This window comes from Ctenopharyngodon idella, chromosome 17 (assembly GCF_019924925.1).
Source record: "Ctenopharyngodon idella isolate HZGC_01 chromosome 17, HZGC01, whole genome shotgun sequence".
Classification (NCBI taxonomy): Eukaryota; Metazoa; Chordata; class Actinopteri; order Cypriniformes; family Xenocyprididae; genus Ctenopharyngodon; species Ctenopharyngodon idella.
In genome coordinates, this window is record NC_067236.1 from 15,532,877 (window position 1) to 15,555,970 (window position 23,094).

Below are 23,094 nucleotides of genomic sequence, written 5' to 3' on the forward strand. Positions count from 1 at the left end.
GTCCCGGGTTTGGAAAATTTTGTAAACTCAGGGAAAGCAAACAGAAAAGATTTTCCATGTGCACTACCTATAACAAAACTGAAAAGAAACGAGGAAGAATGTTCTAGGGACGCTTAACGCATTTTCCATCTGACTTTGGTTTGGCTCTGTAAATGACAGTGGAAACTCCCATGCATTGATAGGCATCAAAGACAGCATGAATTGGTCAGAACAAGAATGAACTAAAAGCATTAAAATGACTAAGTTTAATTTGAAGTTACAATTACATAGTTGTTTCTGTACATGTTTCTCAAAATGATTAAAGCAAAGAGAGGAAATGAATAGAATGAAGCATTTCTCTCCAAAATGAAAAATTCAGTCCACTCTACCGCAAGCACTACACTTGAAATGCAAGAATGTAACAATCCCACATTTTAGAGACATATGAGTGTAAGTCAAAGACAATCTGGTCAATGCAATTAGCCTAAATGGAAAAAGGGCTACAAAAGGCATCCCTCGATGGTTAAAAAATGAAGTCTCTTTAACGTTGAACTTGTTTTGGGCTACACTGCAATGCAGACAAAACCCTCTCTGTGGATTTTCAAGCTTTCGTGAGCACAAGACATCACCTGTTTCGATTATGCTGTTTGAATATAAGTTATGTCTGTGGTAGTAAGCCCGCCTTCCACAATTAGATTTGCATAAAATGTTCCATGGATTCATTTACATGTTGATTATCATTGGATGTCAGTGATATCATAACTATGGCACGGTTTAAAACCTGTTACACCACATAGCTACCTACGATTAGTATGCTACAACCTCCTCAGCAAAACTGTGCTTTGCTACAGTGGATGCCTGGACAGTTTCGATACTCGGTATAAAATGCCTTTAACACACTATTGGACTGTTTGCTGGAGACAAACTTCATTTTTTGACTCTGAAATATCAAAGAAAGAAGCTGAAGAAGAGACAACAAATATAGAAAACTTACAATCAAAGAAAAAAATAGAGAATCTTCATTCAGGAATGCTTTATAATGTTAAGCAATAGTCCAAGGTGTGTGACATGGGTATGTCACAGTACACAGGGAACTAAAAGCAAGCCAAACCCATTCCGTTATTTCAAAAAAAGGTAGTTTGAAAACTAACCAAAAATAAATGTTAACTCTAAATCAAAACAGCACAAAAATTCGGTGGAGATGTTTGATTTTCCCCATATTGAGTTCATTTGTCCTAAACAGTCAGTGCCAGTGTCATTAAGACTTGTAGTTAGATGTTAACCAAGTTAAGCCTTCGTACAGTCCATCTCCGGTGGTCGCACATGAGGGCTGCACGTACCAATTCCTATCTCGGATGCGCGTCAGTCCCAGCTTCTCCTGGATCTCGTGCGGCTTCATGGCGTCCGGCAGGTCTTGCTTGTTGGCGAAAATCAAAATGATGGCGTCCCGCATCTCGCGGTCGTTGATGATGCGGTGGAGTTCCTGCCTGGCCTCGTCTATGCGATCTCTATCAGCACAATCCACCACAAAAATTAACCCTTGCGTGCCCGTGTAGTAATGTCGCCAGAGGGGACGGATCTTATCTTGTCCACCCACATCCCACACGTTGAACTTGACGTTTTTGTAGGTGACCGTCTCCACGTTGAAACCTACAGTTGGGATGGTGGTCACGGACTGGCCGAGTTTCAACTTATAAAGGATGGTGGTTTTCCCTGCGGCATCCAGTCCCAGCATCAATATTCTCATCTCTTTGTTACCAAATATCTTTGACAGCATCTTCCCCATCTTGCAAACTGTTCATAAATGGTTACTTCCCTCCAAAAGAAAAAAAGTTTTATGTTGGTAGTTCAAAAGTAAAATAAGGGGGGTTTTTCTTTTTGTAAATGTCAAATTTGAAAGTGAACAGAACACGTGTGTGAACTTATCACGCTGCTGGGCATAAAGTCACTGTTATAAAATATATTTCCAGCAGATACCACTGTACTGCTGATTAAATGACAGTACTGAAAACTTTCAGTACTAGACGTACAATCGAAAAGGTCAAAGCTCGATTTTTGCTTCGGTTGTAGGGTGGTACCCGTTTGAAAAATGCCACACTAATAATCCACAGAAATGTGACAAAAGCAGTGATATTTCGGTGCTTTCCTGTGTGTCTGTTTAGTGCTGTGAGGCCGCTTTAAGAGCCTGCGGTCTTTCAAGACTTCCTCTTGGCGTGTGAATGTTCGTCTCGGGGGCTCTCTCACGTCCTTCCCCCAAAATGTAACCGGATAGCAGCAGAAGACGTTCAGAACCTTGGCGGAAAAGCGTTCATTTGGCCAGCCTGTGGGTCTGTCATCTGGACCGTCTGAAGCGGAGCCGCATCGATTTCAACCGTCCTGAATTCGAGTGTCTCACGTGCCCCTGAGAGACAAGAGAGGCTCAGAGGGAGTGCCAGAAAAGAGCAACTTAGCCTGCTAGCTTAGCCGTCCGAACAACCCACATAAAATCGCCACCACAGACTTTTTACACATATTTTCGACAGTATATGTAAAATATAACCATTAACAAGTTATTTTCATTCATTTTAGAGCGACTAAATGCGTTTTAGTTACCTGCGGAGGCCCACCATTCTCTAGCAGTCTCAACCCCGGTGTTCACTCCTAAAATCAGCCGAGTTCTGTGTGAAACTGACTACGTCAACGCAAACCAGCGGAAATGGCCGTTGCAGCCGTATTTCATAATAAAGGTCTTAGAAAACGTCAAACTGCTAGACTTTAACTTTAACACACATTTCACAATACATTTTTCAGTTTTACACAATCTGAGAAAACGAGTTAATTAGCAATAGCGACAGTATTAGTTATTACAATACAGTCAACAAAAATACAAGACAAATATACACTAAGAGTGAACTGGAAAAGATGTTAACCAATAAGCCATAAGATAGTGTTTCTGAATTGTGATGGGAAAAAGTGGATTGTGCTTATTATGAATGGCTTGACAAGTCGTTTTGATTTTTTATCCCTTTAACAAGTTCTGTCATTATTTACCCACCCTCATGTTACCCACCCAAAACTGTTAACACAACAGAAGATATTTTGAAGAACACTGGTAGCCAAACCATTTTGGTGACCATTGACTTATAATAAATAAACAAACAAACACAAATAAATAGGGCGTCCACCTACTAAGACCCATAACTGACTCATGAAGACAGTCACTTGTCACCATCTACTGGAGTAACAAGTAACTTACAGAAAGAGTCACATTTATCAATTCCCACATCCCACTTCTCTAGAACAGACACAAAAAATGAGAGTGATACAGTACAAACAGTAAAAAGTCCTAGTGCTAGCAAAGTAATGACTGAAACTAACAGGTAAAATAAGATCTGAATAAAGGCCTCTTCACACCATGGATGATAACTGTAATGATAACGATAAAGATATAGTTTTAAAAGTCATTCTTAATTTAAAAGAATAGCTGTCCACACCACAACTATAACAATAACAAAGATATAGAAAAGTATCGTCTGTAGGTCTTGATACTAATATATTTATAATAAGTTATCATCCTTGGTGTGAACAGGCCTTAAGAAAGGGCAACAGGTTCATGGCTGATCAAAAATGAGCCTTAAAGTTATGTTCTGGGAACGTTCTGAGAACCAGATGCAAACATTCTCACAATGTTCAAGGAGCCAAATATAGTTGGTTATGCATTGCTCTCTCATTGGTCGAAAAACACACATTACATCATGTATGCAACAAATAAGAAATGTTAAATGTTAAACTTTACACTATGTATGTGGCAAAGGAGGCTACATCATGAATAAACATGGATGGCAATTAATGAATGAACAAACTAAAATGACATGGGTTCTCATTGTTTGGTAAGTCTAAGGTTTGAGAAAACAAGTCTTATTTTATTGTTATTGTTATTTTTTTTTTTATTTTTTTTTTTTAATTAATTGTTCCGATAACGACAATTTTGTCTCAAGTGTCACAACTAATAATTCCATCTGTACGTTTCCAGCATGTGTACCTTTATCAGTGTTCAAAATCAATGCGCTGTCTCTTTAAGAAACTGCGTCGTTCGGTTTTTGGATGGTCAAGTGAGTCCGATATGGCGGAATGGAAACACACTACCTCGGCTCCATCTACAGCAAGCATGACCTCGCTGGGTCGAGCTCTTTCTTGTAGCAGGTTAAGTCAAGCTGATGTGTTTCAGTCACAGAAATCTCTCAGCCGGAGCGCCACGGGTCAGAGTCGCAGGACATTCTCGAGCAGCTCGGAGTCTCCTGACATCAGCCCAAATGTCGAGGCGAGGGTCCTGGTCATAAACACCGGCGGAACCATTGGAATGACGTATCATAATAACGGTAAACACTATCAGCAGATCTCACACACCTGCCTGCTTGAGGGTTCACATATGAGATGCGAATAATATTGCGCACTGCAAAGTACTATTATTATGACACGTTTATGGGATTATTTGTTTGTTATCCCAAAACAACAAGAACATTGATTAAGAGGGGGCAGTTTAAATGGTGGGTGTAAAAATTAATGCATCGGTCTTTGGAAAATAATGATTATTTTTTAGGATGAACCTAGAATATATTAATGCATTTATATGTGATCAATATCAAACCAAGTGGCATCTGTAAATAAATGATGTTCTGCCTTTCTAGAGCTAATTTTCTGAGCATGTATGCCATGACTTAACTAACCTGTACCAAGATTATTTTTAATAAAGTATATATTATAATTAAAATATATTTTATTTTCAAAATTATTTTATAAAAACATTATAAATCTTACAATAAATTGCACTTGATTATGCACAATTTTTTTTATGTTTACATAAGTATTCTTTTTGGATAGTGTGTTAGATTATTTGCTTATTTTCAAGTTAGAACTAAAATAGCAGTACAACTAGACATGTTAACATAAAATATTTCAGCTTCACATTGAGTGCTAAAACATGAATCGTCATTCACCTGTTCTACATTAATTTGTTGGATGATTTGGTAACTTCATCTTTAAATTGCCAACGTCAGTCCAATAATTTTAATGATTATCATTTCATGAATGTCAAGCATGACTTGTCCAGTCCAATGGTAACATTTTTGTTTTGAGTTTTTAATTTAAATAAACCAAAATCGCAGCTGTAAATCATGTGGATGCATATTAGAAGCAGGATGTATATTAATGGATGTATGATAGGAGGAACGGATTACACAGCTGAAAGTCTGAATAATGCATACGTGGTGACTTGATTATGTAAAGTAATAAATGGGAATGGGAAGAGTGCTTGAAGAGGATGCTGATCATGTTTTATGACTAGCAAATTCTATGAATAAAATGGTCAAATATTTGCCTTTTGTAAAGAGGAGTTTATCTTTCCCGACACTCGGCTTTAGTACCATTTCCTGCACGACACTGCTTAAATTGACTTACAAACGTGGATCTTTATCTTTAAAAAGTATCTTATCTAAAACAAACACTGATAAAAAAAAATGATAGCATCTTTTAAACAATTTGGAAGGTCAAACACAAAAACATTAAGCTCTATTAAATAGTGTATCAGAGTTCAAGGACAGACAGTGTACTACATAACAGAAATACAGTAAACACTTACTTTCCACCCCAGACTTGATTTTATCTTTCATTCGGCCACAAACACAGGCTCTGTGAAAATCAATCTGGACAGAGGTTCAGCTTGAAAGTCCTGTAGGATTTTTTTCCTGCAGTCTCTACAGTCTCTATACAACCGCTGGTTAGGCTTGTTGAACACATGCACAACACTAGTCATATGGGAAACAGTCTGCTGCTTTTTTTCTGTAGCCTGACTCCTGCCATTACGGGTCTGCATGATGCAATTTTGCTTTCACCTCTCTGGACACCAAAGAGATTTCTGATGAGATGTTTAGTGTTTCAGTATTACATTTCATTTGTAAAGTATTTAATCGACTGGATTAGCCAATAAATAGACATTACCACATAGTTAGACTCGTCAAGATCATAAATTTTGAGCTGACGATTAATTGGCATACAAATAATTGCGTATGATTAATCATACGATTAAATGGGTCATGGACGAATAAGGTTTTTAAAAGTGTAAAAAAAACATAATGAAGATATGATTAATTTTGAAGTTTTATTAAGTGTTTACAATGAGATTATGTGGTTTTTATAATCAATTACCACGGATTTTGTCATTTTTTACAAGATGGACAAAATTTGTCCCAAAAAAGTCATTCGGTTTAAACTAAATTTCGGTTTTACCGAATGACACTTGGTTATACCGAATGACGATATTTTCAAACAATGCTAACAGGCTGATATCCAGCTAGCTAGTTAGTTAGCTTGCTAGCTAGCTAGAAAAAGGACAATCAAACATTTTATATTTAGTACAAGTTTTTTAAATTTTACAGCATTTTCCATGTTTTATAGTGGTTGTACCGAATGACATGATGTTTCGGGACATGCGTATGAGCAAGAGAAAACATGAATTTTTCAAATAGTTAAGAGAGAGTTAGTTACTTTGCTTCACGACCATGCGGTCCTTTGCAGGTGTCTTTATGATGTCACATCCTGTCACGTGATACTGACTGCGTGACTTGATCCAAAATGATCCCTTTATATTGGTTACTCCGAATGACATCAATGAAATTCATTTTTCCGGACATTCTTTCTCATAACAAAGCAACGACTTCTACACATAATTTTAATACCATTTTGCATTATGTTGATATATGATGTTATAAAATCATGCCAGAATAATAAATATATACATTTATTACATTTTAGAATATTTTAATCACAAATGAAATGCCTGCATTGGCCTTTGGACGGTTAAACTGAATGACCTTTTGACACTTGAAAATCTTTAAAATACCTTTATATGTAGCAAAATATAATTAAAACCTTTTGGATTCAATAAAAGAGATCTAGCTACTACCTTACATACTTTGGATGGAAAAACATATCTTTGTTTTTTATTATTATTAAGGCCTTTGGACAAAAAAATTACCCATCATTGACCCAAATGTTTTTTTTTATTTTTTTTATTTTTTTTATTTAACTTTCAGTTTAAATAATATAAAATTAGTAATATTAGATACAATACTCTTTTATTCTACCTTGTAAGAGGGAATGTGGTTCAAATTATCAAAATGTGCAAAATGGTGCAATATTAGCACAGTATACGCAGTATCAAATATTAAAGATGGTATTTTGGCTTTATTGCTGATGCTGAATTCTGGTCAAAACAAACCTGAGGGATGCAAACATGAAAATCTGTCAGTTTGTACGGCGTATATGAATTTGCATTTGTTCATAACTTTCTTACAGGCTTTTCTTCTATATTTGCAGTTCTGTCTCCAGAGCCTAAAGCTCTTGTTGAAACTCTACGCAAACTCCCCATTTTGCACGATGAGCAGTACGCCCAACAGACCAGACTGTATGAATACTACAAGCCTCAGGAGAACACGCTGGTGCTGCCGTAAGTTCCCACACAGATGCACGCAAATATGCGATCAAGTTAGAAGTTTGGAGGTGTTTTCCTATTTATAGATTCAGACACTAGCTGTATTCATCTATTTGTATACAAAATACAGGTTTGAATAGTTGGTTTCTACTTTTATTACAGTTTTAATGAAATAGTTCTCCCAAAAATGAAAACTCTGTCATCATTTATTTGCCCTCGTATTTTATTATTATTATTATTATTTGTTTTTTTGTATTTTTAAAGACTATGCACTTTTTTTTATAATTTAAATCTTTTAAAAAATAAAAATAAAAATGATTGATATTGTTTTGTAGCCCATGGAGGATGCTGTTTCTTTAATTTTTTTACACATCTGAGAATATTACAGACAGTAAAAATGTGTATTATTTTGACAGGATGTCCACTCATTCAGCTGATCATCTGTTTCATGGGTCCTGTAGTACTGGTAGCATAATGTTTGCCCATGTGGGATGTATATGTAATTGCACATGTTTGCTGAATTCGTATGAATAGTTTGCTTGATTTGTGCAATATATTTGCTGGTTAGTCTTAGCACAGTGGTTACAGTAATGGCTGTACACTATTTGTTTCAAGCTGTGACAGATGATTGGGGGTAGGTTGAACTGTGCTTCTTTCCGTGTCAGCCGACAGCATACTTCATCCTGTGTAATATATGTAAATAATAAATCTATATTTGTAATTTTTGGTCTGTAAAGAATTTCATTATAGCATAGTTTTTATATCTGAGAATCAGAAATAATGTTTGCATTCTCAAATAATATTGTCCCACGGGTTTTATAACTTTATTTTAAAACCTTATATTATATAAACAAACTGTATATGTTGCATATACCTGCCTATATTTTACAGCTGGATGGGTTAAATATGTCTTGATAATAGAAAAGAGCAAGCAAGTTAATTTTATGTTTGGTGCCTTAGTTCTGCATTCTGCACATTAAAGGTGCATGATTTCACTTTTTAAATATAATATGTGTTGTATGGACTATATATTATGGTTGTGCACGTAAGAGCATGCTAGAGATGCACCAATGCAAAACTTTTAGCTTTGAAAGAAATGCAACTAATCATTTTATACAGTATCCCCCAGTTTCACAGACAAGGCTTAAGCTAGTTCTAGACTAAATTGCTTGTTTGAGCTGTTTTAACTGAAAGCTGCTTGTACTGACATATCTTAAAATATGTCAGAGCCATTGTTTTGTCTCAAGATGCACACCAATAATGTGTTATTGTAGGGTACGTTTATAAAAGCTACTTAAATACTCTAATTGAACTAAGGCCTAATCCTGGCTTAGCCTAAGCCCCTGTCTGTGAAACTGGGCCTATATATAAAATTTTTTCTACATATTTTCCAATTTTAACTCTAACCCCTGTTATGCTTTTTCAAATATTACCTTTCATGCAGTGTGCAATATAGCTGTGTGTGAATATAAAATGTCTGCAAAGTTTTAAAGATCAATATGAAAAAAGTATGAAAAATAAAGTTATTGTCTCCTAAAATAAAGAATTGATTCTGAACTGCCAAAACGAGTCGTCAACAATTCCAGTTTCACTTCCAGTTACAAACCTATGTAGGTTTGAAGAACATATGATCTTCATTGGCTGCCCGCAAACAAAGTCTACTTTGACCTGCCTTCAAACACTGTAGTTGTAGTAGCCGAGGCCTGGAAGACTTTGGTTCATGTTGTCACTTTTTTTTAGTGCTGCAAAAGCAAATCCGCTTTGCATGCACTTCCAAAGGATTAGGACTCAGGCTCGAATTGACACGGTAAAACCAACGGCATCGTTACTGTTTGCATCACTGTGTCTGCAAGTGCTGAGGAAGATCCAGAGCTAAAATTCAAATATGGTAATAGGCGTTTTGTTTCTGACACGCGCTGTAAGCGGTGGACCAATCACAATAGACTGGGCCATTTGACCAATCAGAGTAGGCTGTCATAAAGGAGGGGTTTAGAAAGACCGAATCCTTTATCGAGCCATTTAGACACAAAGAGGTAATGCTAGTGGTTTTTTTAAACTTGGAGGTATGTAAAACTTTTGTAGGAGACCTAAAAAAAACAGGCACTTTAAAGGGTTCAGTTCAGCCCAAAATGAAAATTCTATCATTATTTTTAACCCCCATGTTGTTCCACACCCATAAGATTTTCAGTCCTCTGTCAATGGAGGGACAGAAGTCTCTCAGATTTCATCAAAAAGATCTTCATTTGTGTTCGGAAGATGAACGAAAGTCTAACGGGTTTGGAACGACATGAGGGTGAGTAATTAATGACAGAATTTTCATTTTTGGATGAACTATACCTTTAAATGTGGAAAATCCCTCAGCGCTCCCCTCTTCAATAACACCATGAGCCACCCCAGAGCGATGAGCAAAGTCTGAAGTCTGCTGCTTCAGAACATTTACTCATCCATTGACGCACAAGACACCCCTGAAATCACTCTCACTGTCAAAAAATAATATTTTTTTGTTTGTTTTGTTTTTGCTGATCTACCTAAACTAACCCATGTTTGCCTAATGGTCTTTGTTGGTTGGAATAAGGAGTTTTGCTTTGCTTTTAGAGCTTGTTGTCCATGTTTTTTTTTGTTTTGTTTTTTTAGAATAAACTTTAAAATGTTGCTGTTTTTTAAAAAAAACTCTCTTTTTCCACCACAGACTGTCCAAACAGAATAAGAGGATTGTATATACAGTTTTAGAGTACTCTCCCCTCCTTGACTCTTGTAATATGACCACAGATGACTGGGCCAGTATTGGAAAAGACATTGAGGTGCTTCCTTTTTAACCATCTTTATGTTTGGCTTTGAGTTGCAGGGCTTTTTGCTTGATCTGATAAATTAAATCTTGATCTGATAAATGATTTGATTCTGGTATTTCTTAACAAAAAAGGAACTTTTTGTAAATTTGTTTTGTAGGTAATCTTTGAATTTCCTGAAGATAGTTCAGTGAACAGGTCAACAATTTTTCAGTTGGTATGTCAAAATCAGGACTGAGATTTTCAAAGTTGTTTCCCTCGTGTTCACAGAAACACTACGAGCAATACGATGGTTTTGTCATCCTGCACGGCACAGACACCATGGCTTACACCGCCTCTGCCTTATCCTTCATGTGTGAGAATCTGGGAAAGCCTGTCATCCTCACTGGCTCACAGGTAACACATTTTTTAATGAATCATGTATTCCCCTTTGTGTTGCACAAATTGAGCATTTTAAAGAACAGACTTAGGGCGCTTTCACACCTGGCTCCTTTGGATCGTTTGTTTCAGAACCTGGTGCGTTTTCTCCAGTAGTTTGGTTCTTTTAGACACATATATAAACATGGCAATCGCTCTCGGATCCGCGCCAAAACAGTCGCTCAGAGATCGCCTGAACAAAGTGGTGTCGGCCCAATTGAAAATGAACTCTGGGTGGTTTGGTTGAGGTGAGAATGCAGTCTGACCCAACGCACCACCAAACCAAGCTGTATCATAATTCATAACGGGAAATGTGTTATATAAAAAGCATCAGTGTCTGATTCTGTGAGTGAGCACATTAGTTATCGTAGTTGAAAACTGTGTTTCTCGACAGCTACAGATAAAACCACAATAAGCTCGCCAAGCAAATTTGGCAATCCATCTTGATGAATGATACAGAGGAAACTCTGACCAATAAGTTTTTATGGCTTAGATGTTTCCATCAAACAATTTTCAGCCCAGTAAAAAAAACATGACAAGAGTTATTTAAGCCTAAAAACAGATTTCTTTCTATTCAGCCACATTAATATCAGTGAAGTGTCTTATAGGGGACCTGTTATGCTCTTTCTCAAATTTTGATTTTGTTTTTTGGGTTCTATAAGAGCAGTTTTTCCATGCTTGTTCTAAAAACACATTATTTTTCACATATTTTACATTGTTGTAGCACCTCTTATCCCAGTCTGTCAGAAGCGCTCTGTTTAGTTCCTGTCTTTATGAAGCCCCTCCTTTCGAAACACGCAATGTGCGCTGATTGGTCGGCTGGACCAGCGTGTTGTGATTGGTCAACCTGCTTTGAGCTTGTTTCGGAAATGTCACACCCATTACCATAACACACTACTAACGTAACTCAACCAAGCCTCACCCCTTTATTTTGAGCATGCCTTGGGCAGGGAATTATTTAAATGAAGGATACTGTGACGTGTTTGTTCTCTGAAGAAAACACGCAGACTACAATCGAGGCATTTTATGCTTACCGATGTAGAGTATAACTCCCTTTTGAGTGACTTTCTGCTTTGTAACTTTGCAGACATTTTTCATGCTTAAATGGCAACATTAAACACCATGTAAAAAAGCATAATAGACCCCTTGAAAGTTACCTCTAATAATATATAACTAGTGGTCATCAAAACAAATCATACTTTACTATTAGCTTCACAACCATCTTGTATGTTGCAGGTGCCCATCTATGAGATGAGGAATGATGGGAGGGACAACCTCTTGGGGGCGCTGTTGATAGCCGGTCAGTTTGTCATCCCTGAGGTGAGGTTTTTTTTTGTTTCTCTGTGAGTGACGCCTTTGTAGCCTGCAGTTATAAAATAGTTGACAGAATTTCATTATCAGTTAGATTTAGCATTTAAATAAATTTATTTTAAAATATAGAAGGTAGTTTTTTAATAAAATACAGGAAATAATATTTGATTAAATGTGGTTTTAAGTGTCCTTTGAGATGATTGTGTTTTGCAGTACATTTTGTTTCTGCCATGCCAATGAGTACAATAAAGATACTTTATTATAAATTTATTGTAATAATAATACAATTATTGTAATCAGTTTATAATAATTATTATTACTATTATTGTTATAAAAAATGGTTATAAAACAGTTTAAATTCAGTAAAGGACAAGAAAAAAGCCCTTTGTGTTTTTCTTCACAGGTTTGCCTGTATTTTCATCATAAGCTGTACAGGGGCAATCGTGTCACCAAAGTGGACGCTGGAAGCTTTGATGCATTTACCTCACCAAATCTGCCGCCATTAGCCAATGCTGAAGTCGACATCAAAAGTGATTCCAGTTCTGCCAACATTTACACACAGCCTTAAGGCCCGTTCGCACCAAGAACATTAACTGTAAAGATAACTATAACGATAACTATATTTGCGTCCACACGTCCATATATTTGAGCATTTTGCTTTTTTCGTACTCTTTAGTTAACTGGGACACTGTGTGGCGAGCCAATACAACTGCTAAATTCACCGTCCAAACACAAATGAACCGTAATGTGGGTCTCCTGCGACTCTTCCCAGGAATCACTGCTGATACAGTAAGGCCGTGTGGTAATGTCTGCCTTTATTTGCCACATATCTTTGCAAAATCTCTTCATTCAGTGCATGAACATGTTCATTATTTTTACAATTTTTAGTAAATAATGGCAGAAGTTAAATTTTTTGTCTGAACTTTTGGAAGTTTCAGATGTTTAAATGAGATCCATTCTCTTGACAGGTCAGGGCCTTCTTGCAGCCTCCTATGGACGGGATCGTATTGGAGACTTACGGCAGTGGTAACGCCCCTGACAACCGCGCTGACCTGCTGGATGAGATCCGTAAAGCGACCGGGAGAGGACTCATCATGATCAACTGCACCCAGTGCCTCAGGGGCTCGGTCACAACCTCATACGCCACTGGTCAGGTATGGGAGTTTGCTTTGAGAAAATCTTCATGTGGGTGTATTCCAGTAGTGTAATTTAATTTTCCCTTTCAGGCTCTGAGTGATGCCGGTTTGGTCGCTGGGTGTGATATGACCCCAGAAGCTGCTCTTTCAAAACTCTCCTATGTGCTGGCAAAACAAGACCTCAGTATAGAAGAGAAGAAGAAGGTATTGAAAAATGCCTCTTTAAAAAAATATATTTAAACCACATTTGGGTCAATAACATATACACTATGGTTCAGAAGTTTGGGGTCAGTAATAAATCTTGTATCAAGGTTTCCAAATAATATTATGCAGCACAACTGTTTTCAACATTGATAATAATAATAAATGTTTCTTAAGCACCAAATCTGCATATTACAATGATCTCTAAAGGATCATGTGACACTGAAGACTGGAGTAATGATGCTGAAAATTCAGCTTTGCATCACAGGAATAAATTACATTTTAAAATATATCACAGTTAAAATACTGTTATTTTAAATTTTAATTTTTAATATAAAAATATTTCACAATGTTACTGTTTTAATGTATTTTGATCATTTTAAATGTAGCCTTGGTGAGCATAAGAGACTTCATTCATTGAAAACATTTTTAATGACCACAAACTTTTGAACTGCGTTTGAAAATCAAATTAGAAATACAAATGCTAAGTTCTTTGTCATATACTCCTTGTACTCATGTGTTTCATATTATTATTAACTTACACCACTTTCAAGAAAAGTTTAAGAAATGTCATGTGCTGTAAGCATTAAGTAAATAGTATTAAATATTTAAAAAAATATATATATATATTTTAACTTAAAGCAATGATTGGTCATTTTACACAACATTTTGTACTAACCTTGCTTTGTATAGGTATAATTTTTTTGTTTTTGATATTTTAAGAGACTTGACCTTGACACAGTCCTTTTTTTGCATGTTGGTTGTACCACATGATTTTGATTTAAATTTGAGTTTTTCAAATAATAATAAGCAGTAAAGAAGTTTTATTGTAAATAATAATAATAATTAGATAATTATTACATGTATAAATCACTTATTAATTAAACATGTTATTTGTTCATAAGATGTTGAGTCGCAATCTGCGTGGTGAGATGATAGCTGATCTGGGCGGGGCAAAGCTTTCTCTCAGCGACAGTCGCTTTATTCAGGTCATCGCCAAATCCCTCAACATTAGCTGTAAAGAGGTGATGTAACCAGCTCTTTCTCTGTTTATAACTTTTGTTGTGCACTTTGAATGAACAGGGGTGTGTGATTATTTACAAAAAAAAAGAAAAAAGAAGAAAGCCCTATATTTCAGGGGATTTTGTTGATAACAGTTTGGTTTAAAATTTACTTGTGACCATTTAAAAAAGTATGTTCTATATAGTATGTAATATGAATGAAATTCAGACATACTACATCCGCCATGTTTTCACTGTTGTGACCTACGGTGTCAGGTTCGTCGCTTCACTGCCATTCACAAATCCTCCCCCGTGGCCTCATGGTAAAGTAAAGTGTCCATTGAATGTGCACTACAGAATCTCTGTGTTAGTAGTAGGTCATTCGGGTCGCCTACGACATACTACTCTGTTGACTTACCCTGCGTCTCAATCAGCTCTCTAGCTCCCTAGGTCGTGAATCAGTATATCATGTAAATTAATGTGGCTGATTCCCTGATCAGTGCCCTGACTACTGAACTAGGGAGCTGATTGAGACGCACCCTTAATGTTTTTAGCATACTATACAGTAGGGAAGTATTTGATTTTGGATGCAGTGACCTGTCTTTATAAATGGGTTATTGAGTCATTCACTTTAATGCTTCATTCAAAAACAGTGAATCATTCTGTAACGAAACTGCTGTGTTTTGTACACAGTGTACATAAGGGGCTTTCAAACAGGAGGAAAGTTTTCATAGTTCCTATAACAATCAGTGGAAGAACCACTTTTTGCGTCTTCGCACTGCAGGAACGGGGAACGATTTTAGTTATATGAACGCCTTTTTGGGGGACTAAATTATCTCCTACTTCAGAGTAGGGTCTAGCCCAGAATTTTAGGAACTACCAGTGATGTAAGTGTACGTTGATTGGCTGAATGCATGCCATACAAAAGCACCACAACCTGCCATTTTTAAAAAGCTGTGTAAACAAAGTTTACATATACTTACTCCACAGACTAACATACAGAAAGCTTATGTTAGTGGCATATTTCATTGCCTTTATCTGCAGTATTGTGTTATTTTAGTTGTAGTAGTTTTCGTCTCTTAGCTGTCCTTTTTCCTCTTTCAGTCGCATACCTTGTACGTACTTGTACATTCTATCTCCGTTATCACAAAACCCACGACTCACAACAGAAACATAGATATGATCATGGCGTCCTTCATAGTTCCTACTGGCGGTGCAAATGCAACCAGGAAAATGGCCCTAGGGGAACATTTAGTTCTAAGGGGACCTCCCTGGTGGCTAGTTCCTATGTTATAACTGAGTTCCTATAACTACCTAGTGCAAAAGCCCCTATATAGTGTATACCCCTACTTGGGAGTGAATTCACGAAATAGCTTTGCCAGTTTGGTGCACTGTAGTGTAAACTATGATGATTACAAAATGGCACAACCATAAAGAAGCAGAAGAGGCTGTGATGAACAGTTGTGATCAACTAAAATATTACTGATGTCCACAGGAGCTTGAAGCCATACGAGATGCACTAACTCCCACTCTGGTCTGCGTTGCTGCTAAGATCGGAGACATTGAAGCTTTAGAGGCCATAAGGGAAATGGTAAGATATTGATACCTGTTTGGACACCCATTTAGATGGCCATACACTACCAATAATAAGTGGAATCAAATAAATGCAACCTATTCCAAAGTTTTTACAGTTTGCGGTAGTGTATGCCTGCAACTTTTTTGTATTTGAATATTTTTTATTACATTAAAAATGGTCCAGGAGCATGCAAACAAGTCAGCTGTGCTGGTTTGCAGTATTAAATGCAGTCTAGCAAATTAAGATATGGGTTATGATTCATATCTTCCTATATAGGGCACTGACTTGAGCATGGCAGACTATGATGGCCGCACTCCTCTCCACATCGCCGCATGTGAGGGGCATCTGAAAGTGGTGGAGTATCTGCTGAGTAAAGGGGCCACAGTCTATGCCAGAGATCGCTTTGGAGATACACCACTTCGAAATGCTGTTCGCTTCAGGTAGTACTGATTTAAGTGTCCAAATACTTTTTGGGGCCACATTTCAAACATTTCAAAGTTTTGACTTAACTATTTGCTGCATAATTTATACAGACTGTCTTTAACAGTGTTGGGGTAATGCATTACAAGTAACGCGAGTTACGTAATCAGATTACTTTTTTCAAGTAACTAGTAAAGTAACGCATTACTTTTTAAATTTACAAAAAAAAAAACAACAACAACAAAAAAAAATCTGTTACTTTTTCAAATAAGTAATAAGTTACTTTGTATTCCCATTAATTGATAGACACCTCTTCTGTCCCCATGTTGAGAGAAATCGGGAATGCAGAGGCGTTGTGTGCGCTGTGTAAACATGATGGTTATTCTAGACTAGTTCTAGACTAAATTTGAGCATATATTTACTGCATCCTATTCTTCTGTATTCCAGAATGGCAGCACAGCTGAAAGGTTTCTTTGAACTGCGCCCTCTACTGTACAGGCGTAAATATGCATTTCCTTCAGCCTGAGGCTTATTCATTTCACTTTTGGTGTGAAAGGGCCTTTACATTTGCCAAAAATAGAACTTTTTTTTGGTTGTTATACAAACAAACAGCCCAGCCCAGATGAAAAAAGAAATGCAAAAGTAACGTAACACATTACCTTCTATAAAAAGTATCTAAGTAATGCAATTAGTTACTTTTTTAGGGAGTAACTTGATGTTGTAATGCATTACTTTTAAAAGTAACTTTCCCAAACGCTGGTCTTTTTAAGGCAAACTAGACCCTACACTGGTTTTAAACTGGTGATTGCCACCCATAAATGGGTCACAAATCTGTTCTGATAGGTAAAAAACAATGCTAAATGCAACTTGTCATATAATCATTCATAGTTAGCATAGCATTTACTCACCCTCATTCCAAAACAATGGCTGTGTCCCAATTCAGAGGCTGCATCCTTCGAAGGAAACAAACTTCAAAGGCCACGCCTTCAAAGTCCACAGAGGTCGAACTGAGTGTTGTTAAATGGGACAGTCTAGCCTACGGAGGATTGCTCTTGCTCCCTAGCAACTCTGACAGCTGCCATAGACGAGCAGCCTTGGAAAGATGCAGCCTCTGAATTGGGACACAGCTAATATGACCTTCTTGCTTCCATAAAACACAAAAGATGACTTGTAAGGTAATTAAATACATGTGACTGGATATGTCATTTTTCTCTGTCTGTAGACACAAGGATGTTGTAAAGTTGCTGAGGAAGACTGGAGCTCATTTTTCTCAGGATGAAATGGTTGATGCTGGAACGGAGTTGTGCAGGTCATTTACATACACATTTTTTTTCTCAATCCATCCTTCTCTTATTGCTTTTAGAAACTTGTAGACACAGCAGTTTTAGTAGTAGTAGCAGTAGCAGTAGCAGTAGTCATACTTTTTTTTTTTCTTTTCTTTTTTTAGTACTGATTTGTTTCATAACAATTCTTCTATAGTTAAGCTTAGGGTGGATTTTTAAATGCCACATTAATATAAAGTTCAGCAGATGTGTGATCACAGATATGAGCATATCTGTTTTTTTTAGAAATTAGAATGAACATATTGAACACATACCAGAACTGTTTGTCTTCAATTTATGAACTTCCTGTGTTAAGGTTGATGATTTCCCATTCAGAGATTCCAATGTGTTTTACAGTCTTGCGGCGAGTGGCGACTTGGAAGGATTGGAGATTTGGCAGTTAGCTGGGGCTGATCTGACCATGTCCAGTTATGATGGACAGACGCCCATTGAAGTGGTGAGTTAATGATGGAGGTCTGTGTGGAATACAGAATTGTAACCAAATATTTGAGGCCTTCAGTGACATTTTATTCTTAACTGTATGAATGGAGATACAAGACATTTTTTGTTGCAGTCAGTGTTGCATTGGCTAAAAGAAATGTCTTCTGTATTGTCAAAGCAATAACAAAAATGGTAATATATTTTAAAGATGCTTCCTGTAAACCAAGGGTGTCCAAAGTCAGTCCTAGAGGGCCACTGTCCTGCAAAGTTTAGCTCTAAATTGCCTCAACAAAAAGATTCTAGTATGCCCAGTGAGACGTTATCTGTGTTCGAAATTACCCCCTATACCCTCATTCACTATTCCCTACATTACTCCAGTAATATAGTCCACTTGAAGGAGTGAATGAAAACGAGTGAGAGAATTCAGACACGGAGTGCGCTTTTATGTTATTTGTGCTTGTAGTTTAATAATCATCTGAAACTTGGCAAACTGGTAGCTCCAGTATTAATGAAAAGGTCTTGAACTCTGTCACTGTAACAATTTAATAATAAATTAAAAAGTAATTTATACCTGTATGATATTTAGCTGTACACCAGAGGTATGGAAAACGGATGGGTGGATGATTAAGCTGCTGGCGCCATCTTCTGGCAAGACGCAGGAATTCATTTACGGGGACTCTCACAGTGCATTATGGGTATTTTCTGGCTGTTGAGTGTACATAAATTGTACACTCGTTATTGCATTATTGGTGCATTGTGGGATTGGATGAGTGTACTCGATAACGTCCACTATGGTTTTGGACACCACTACAAATGGCTGTCCCCTTAAATAAAATAGTGACCTATTCAAGGGTATGGGGGGCGATTCTGGACACAGCCCTTGATCAGCTGGTTCAGGTGTGTTTGACTGGGGTTGGAGCTAAACTTTGCAGGACAGTGGCCCTCCAGGAAGAGGATTGGACACCCCTGCTGTAAACTTTTATTAATGGGCTTCTCTCACATTTAGGCAAGAGCCACTGGATGTGAGGCGGCTGTTGAATTCTTAAAACAGACGGCACAGTACCAAACTCAGGTAGGCAACATCAACTAACTCTATGGGTCACTGACATGTCACTCTTTTTTCCATATCTATTAATTTATTTAAGAACAGTAAATTACATAAAAAATGCAACATTTCATGTAAAATGTCACATGGTGGACATGAAAAGGTGGACACATGGAAGACTTCATGATACTTTTAAATTAATACATTTTTTTATAAAATATTTCAAAACCTTAACATTACAAATACTTAACCTTTTTAAAGAAAACCTTTTATAAAAAATAATAATGTATACACCTCTATAAAATTACATCTATAAAAAAATAGATGTATACACTCCCAGTGATAAGGATGTGTAGTAATTACCTTTTACTTAATGGTTACACCACATGTCATTACATGGAAACTTTTCAAATTTTTCAAAAATGTATGAAACCTTTTTTTTTTAAGTTTGAAGTTTTTATATATTTTTAAATTTTAACCATTTTTATTCAAGTTTTTGCCTTGTTTTATTTTAAACGATTCTGTAGTATGACATGAATTTTTAGAAGTGCATGTATTCCATTAAAGCTGCATGCATATTAAAGAATGTGCTTTTTGAAATATTGATTTATTTATATAGCATGTAAGTTATGTATGTCAACTCCCCAAAATAATTTTGTCAGCTGAAATATATAATGTATATACCTTTCCACCGATTGAAGAGATGAAGTTAAATATTAACATTATTAACATTATTCTTTACATAAAACATTGAAGATGTATATATTAGAAAAACTAAGATTTATTTTTATATAATGAATCTTTATTGATGCTCTTCACTTTCCAGCAGACAGAATAGGGTAATGAGGTAAAAACAGTTTAGGTCAGTTTACTCGTTAGAGTAAAATGAAAACACATTTATCATTATTTCATGTGGGGAAAAAAATCCATATGTATGTTCACACACAGTATATATTTTTAAAAATGTGCATGCTTCAGAATGATGTGGAAGTGCATGTCTCAATGGTAGGGATGTGAGTTGATCTCCTATGGTAAAACAATACTGGTTCAAGCATACAGTAATAATAGCTTTAAAGGCATCTTGAGATATACAGTGAGTGAATGGTCCTGTCTTGTAAATGAAACATTCACCTCTGTGTTAGACACGTAAGGGAATGTGCTCATGAAATGTTCAGTCTTTGTTGCATGATTGGTGTGTAATTGTAGTTACCAAAAATCAACAGCTTTAAGTTAACAAAAAATCTTTTTCTTGCAGCCAGTATTTGTGGAAGATGAGGAGGAGGTAAATTGTGTGTTGAGCTGTATATTAATATTCAGTACACTTGATGTGTATCTGTTCAGGTGCAGTTGTGCTGTGATTGGACGATTTTTGGTTTGACCATTTTATATGTTCATAAATTGTGAAATGGATTGTGAATTAGCTGCCATCATGATATATTGAAATCTTACAGATGTTGGTCTAGACAAAACAGAGGATAGTGTTGAAAACAGCATGAATTTTTCTCAAAAAAAAAAAAATGGTTAAACATGAAAATGTGCATCCAGATCATTTAATATAATATTAATAAACATTGTGACTGCAATATACATTTTGCATATTGAACATTGCATAATTTGTTGCAGTTGAAGTGCAGAACTCATGTAATGCTTACATTATTCTCTTTCTGTCTGTTCTCTAGAATGGCGTGTTCGAGTTTACTGCTTGTCCAAGATCTTGAGGAGGACGTCCTGCTAGCTGTCACTTCTTGCCATTATCATCCATCCAGTTTCTTATTTTTTGCAGACATACAATAGATTTTCCTTACTTGGACAATTATCCTCTTAAAGGGGTCATATGATGTTATTTTAAAAATTCATTATTTTGAGCATTGGTGTAATAGAATAGATTAACATTCTTTTAATGTTAAAAAAAAACATTTTTCACATACTATACATTACTGCAGCTCCTCTATTCCCAGTCTGTCTGAAACGAGCTCCTTTCGAAAAGTTCAGATTGCTGTGATTGGCCAGCTGACCCAGTGCATTGTGATTGGACAAACACCTCAAGCGTGTGTTTCGAAAACGTAACACCCATTACCATAATCATGAGCTTCAGCTTCTAAAGCATTTATAAACACAGTTAATAATAATGTTGTCAGCTTTACCGTATCAGTTCAGGCCCGATTCTGAAAATGCGGATGATCAAGCCGATTGATCGAAACGAACTTTGCAAGCACAACTTGAGCAGAAATCAATCTTAAACTCTGAAAGCAAAAGCAATTTTTGCTTTCACATCCAAACACGCAGTGTCTCCGTGACAGGAAAACACTTCAGTTCATGAAGCCTCGTAAGCCTTGGGCGGGCATTAAGCTGATGTTTCACATTGTGACGTGGATGTTTGAGGAGGTAATGCCTGGACTTCGATCGAGGTGTTTTAGACAGGTCTGGATCAGTGTTCTCTGTTAAACAGAATTAATCTGTTTGTGGAAGACTAAGCTTTGTAACTTTGCAGATTGTATAAATGCACAAACAGATACATTACACACTAAAGGAAAACATTAAAAAGCATCATATGACCTCTTTAAAACATAAAGAGCACTAGCCCGTACTTTTTTAGATCCGTCCCTCTAAAACAGTAAGCAATCAGATATGAATGTATTGTAATGTTGAGAGTAAAACAATCATACATACTAATTATGTTCAAGCACATACAGACTACACTACAGTAAAGGATACTGTAGCTGCAGATGTCAAACAATATATAATCATTTGAATATTATATTTATTATTTAGATGTAGAATGAATTTAGATATTTGATGCTGTCAGCACTAATGACTGTTACGTCTTCATCCAGCGTTCTTCATGTGTTCACATATATCAGATTCAGTATCACCTCAGTGTTGTGACCTTTATGTGAATGTATTTTTAATTGCAAATACGGTTGTAATTGCAGTGAAGAGTAAGGATGGTTTTACACTGTATATACAGAGAAGCAAACCAAAAAATTGTCTGATGTTTCAGAAATTATAAATGTTGAGTTGTCTGTTAAAACTAAAATAACCAATTGCCCTGTGAGTGACTATCAGAAACAGTGTTTGTAAGCCAAAATATAGTGGAACGTCAGTGTTTTTTTTTTTTTTTTTTCATGTTCTTTAGTTTTGTTCTTCAGTAAATCTGTGTTTATTGCTGAATTTTAGTTCACCTCAGTAAGTTTCAATTGAATTGTTTTATTGATCCATTTTAAATTGTTGTAGCAATAAATACAAAAGCATATGCTGTTGAAAACATGTAAATTAACACATGCCTGCCTATACTTTTCTTCTTTTTGTTGTGTCATTATGACAGGAAATGGCAATAAATACGTTTTGTTGCTAAAATGTGAAATTAACTTCTCATGTGCTAAGAGAAAATGACGTGTAAAAAACAAAACAAAAACAAACTAAATTACAAAGTAAAGTTATGAAGAGAAACTAATTATAACAGATCTTGTTTGGATGAAGAAATTACAAATAAAACACTGGGAAAATTGATAAAATGACATTTTTTTTATTAACTTTGTTGTTATTTATATTGTTTAGCTTTGTTTTTCCCTGCTGTCTGCAACTTTATTGGAACAAACCTGTAAAAATGTTGTGAAGTACAAACCTTTTCTATTCTGTTTGGATGGGTCGAACAATTTGCAGCTTTGTTCAGGTAAGAACAGTGATGTCTCAAACTAAGAATCGTTATCAAAATTCTCCTTTATTGAGCAGTGTAGTCTTACAAGCTTAGATTAAAACAAACAATTTAAACAGATATAAACTAGAGTTGTTTTAGAATGACATCTGATCCTTTTTTATACAAGGAGTAATATGGAATAAATGCTAGAAAGTTGACCAATAGCAGTAGATTGAAAAAATCTACCTATTAAATCAACTAAGTTTACCAAATGGGCTAGAAAGTTTCCCAATACAAACTGAAAACTGACTAACACACAATTCACTTCTAAATAACAATTAAATACACATAAAT

At 36.1% G+C, this 23,094-nt stretch overlaps 2 protein-coding genes across 6 annotated transcripts; one reads left to right on the plus strand and one right to left on the minus strand.

Moving 5' to 3' along the window:
• Positions 1 to 230: 230 nt before the first annotated feature.
• On the minus strand, positions 231 to 2,729 carry arf6b (ADP-ribosylation factor 6b). The gene is made up of 2 exons (XM_051867709.1): positions 2,572 to 2,729; positions 231 to 2,380 (listed from the first exon to the last, which is right to left on the minus strand). Exon 2 carries the CDS (start codon positions 1,763 to 1,765, stop codon positions 1,238 to 1,240), a length of 528 nt encoding a protein of 175 aa, XP_051723669.1. The 5' UTR covers positions 1,766 to 2,380; positions 2,572 to 2,729; the 3' UTR covers positions 231 to 1,237.
• Positions 2,730 to 3,515: 786 nt separating this feature from the next.
• On the plus strand, positions 3,516 to 22,621 carry aspg (asparaginase homolog (S. cerevisiae)). 5 transcript variants are annotated; one of them, XM_051867677.1, is made up of 18 exons: positions 3,523 to 4,337; positions 7,333 to 7,462; positions 7,864 to 7,899; positions 10,137 to 10,248; positions 10,504 to 10,629; positions 11,887 to 11,970; positions 12,365 to 12,491; positions 12,638 to 12,750; positions 12,930 to 13,115; positions 13,188 to 13,301; positions 14,204 to 14,323; positions 15,795 to 15,890; positions 16,152 to 16,315; positions 17,518 to 17,604; positions 17,975 to 18,074; positions 19,065 to 19,130; positions 20,359 to 20,385; positions 20,783 to 22,621. In XM_051867677.1, the coding sequence occupies exons 1-18, from the start codon at positions 4,022 to 4,024 to the stop codon at positions 20,819 to 20,821; spliced, it is 2,043 nt and encodes a 680-aa protein (XP_051723637.1). In that variant the 5' UTR covers positions 3,523 to 4,021; the 3' UTR covers positions 20,822 to 22,621. The 5 variants fall into 5 exon arrangements, 4 of the variants coding, with proteins under 4 accessions (XP_051723637.1, XP_051723638.1, XP_051723639.1 ...); XR_007925872.1 differs by lacking the exons at positions 20,359 to 20,385; positions 20,783 to 22,621 and adding an exon at positions 16,743 to 16,795 and having other exon boundaries at positions 3,516 to 4,337; positions 19,065 to 19,129; XM_051867678.1 differs by lacking the exon at positions 20,359 to 20,385 and having other exon boundaries at positions 3,529 to 4,337.
• Positions 22,622 to 23,094: the final 473 nt, after the last annotated feature.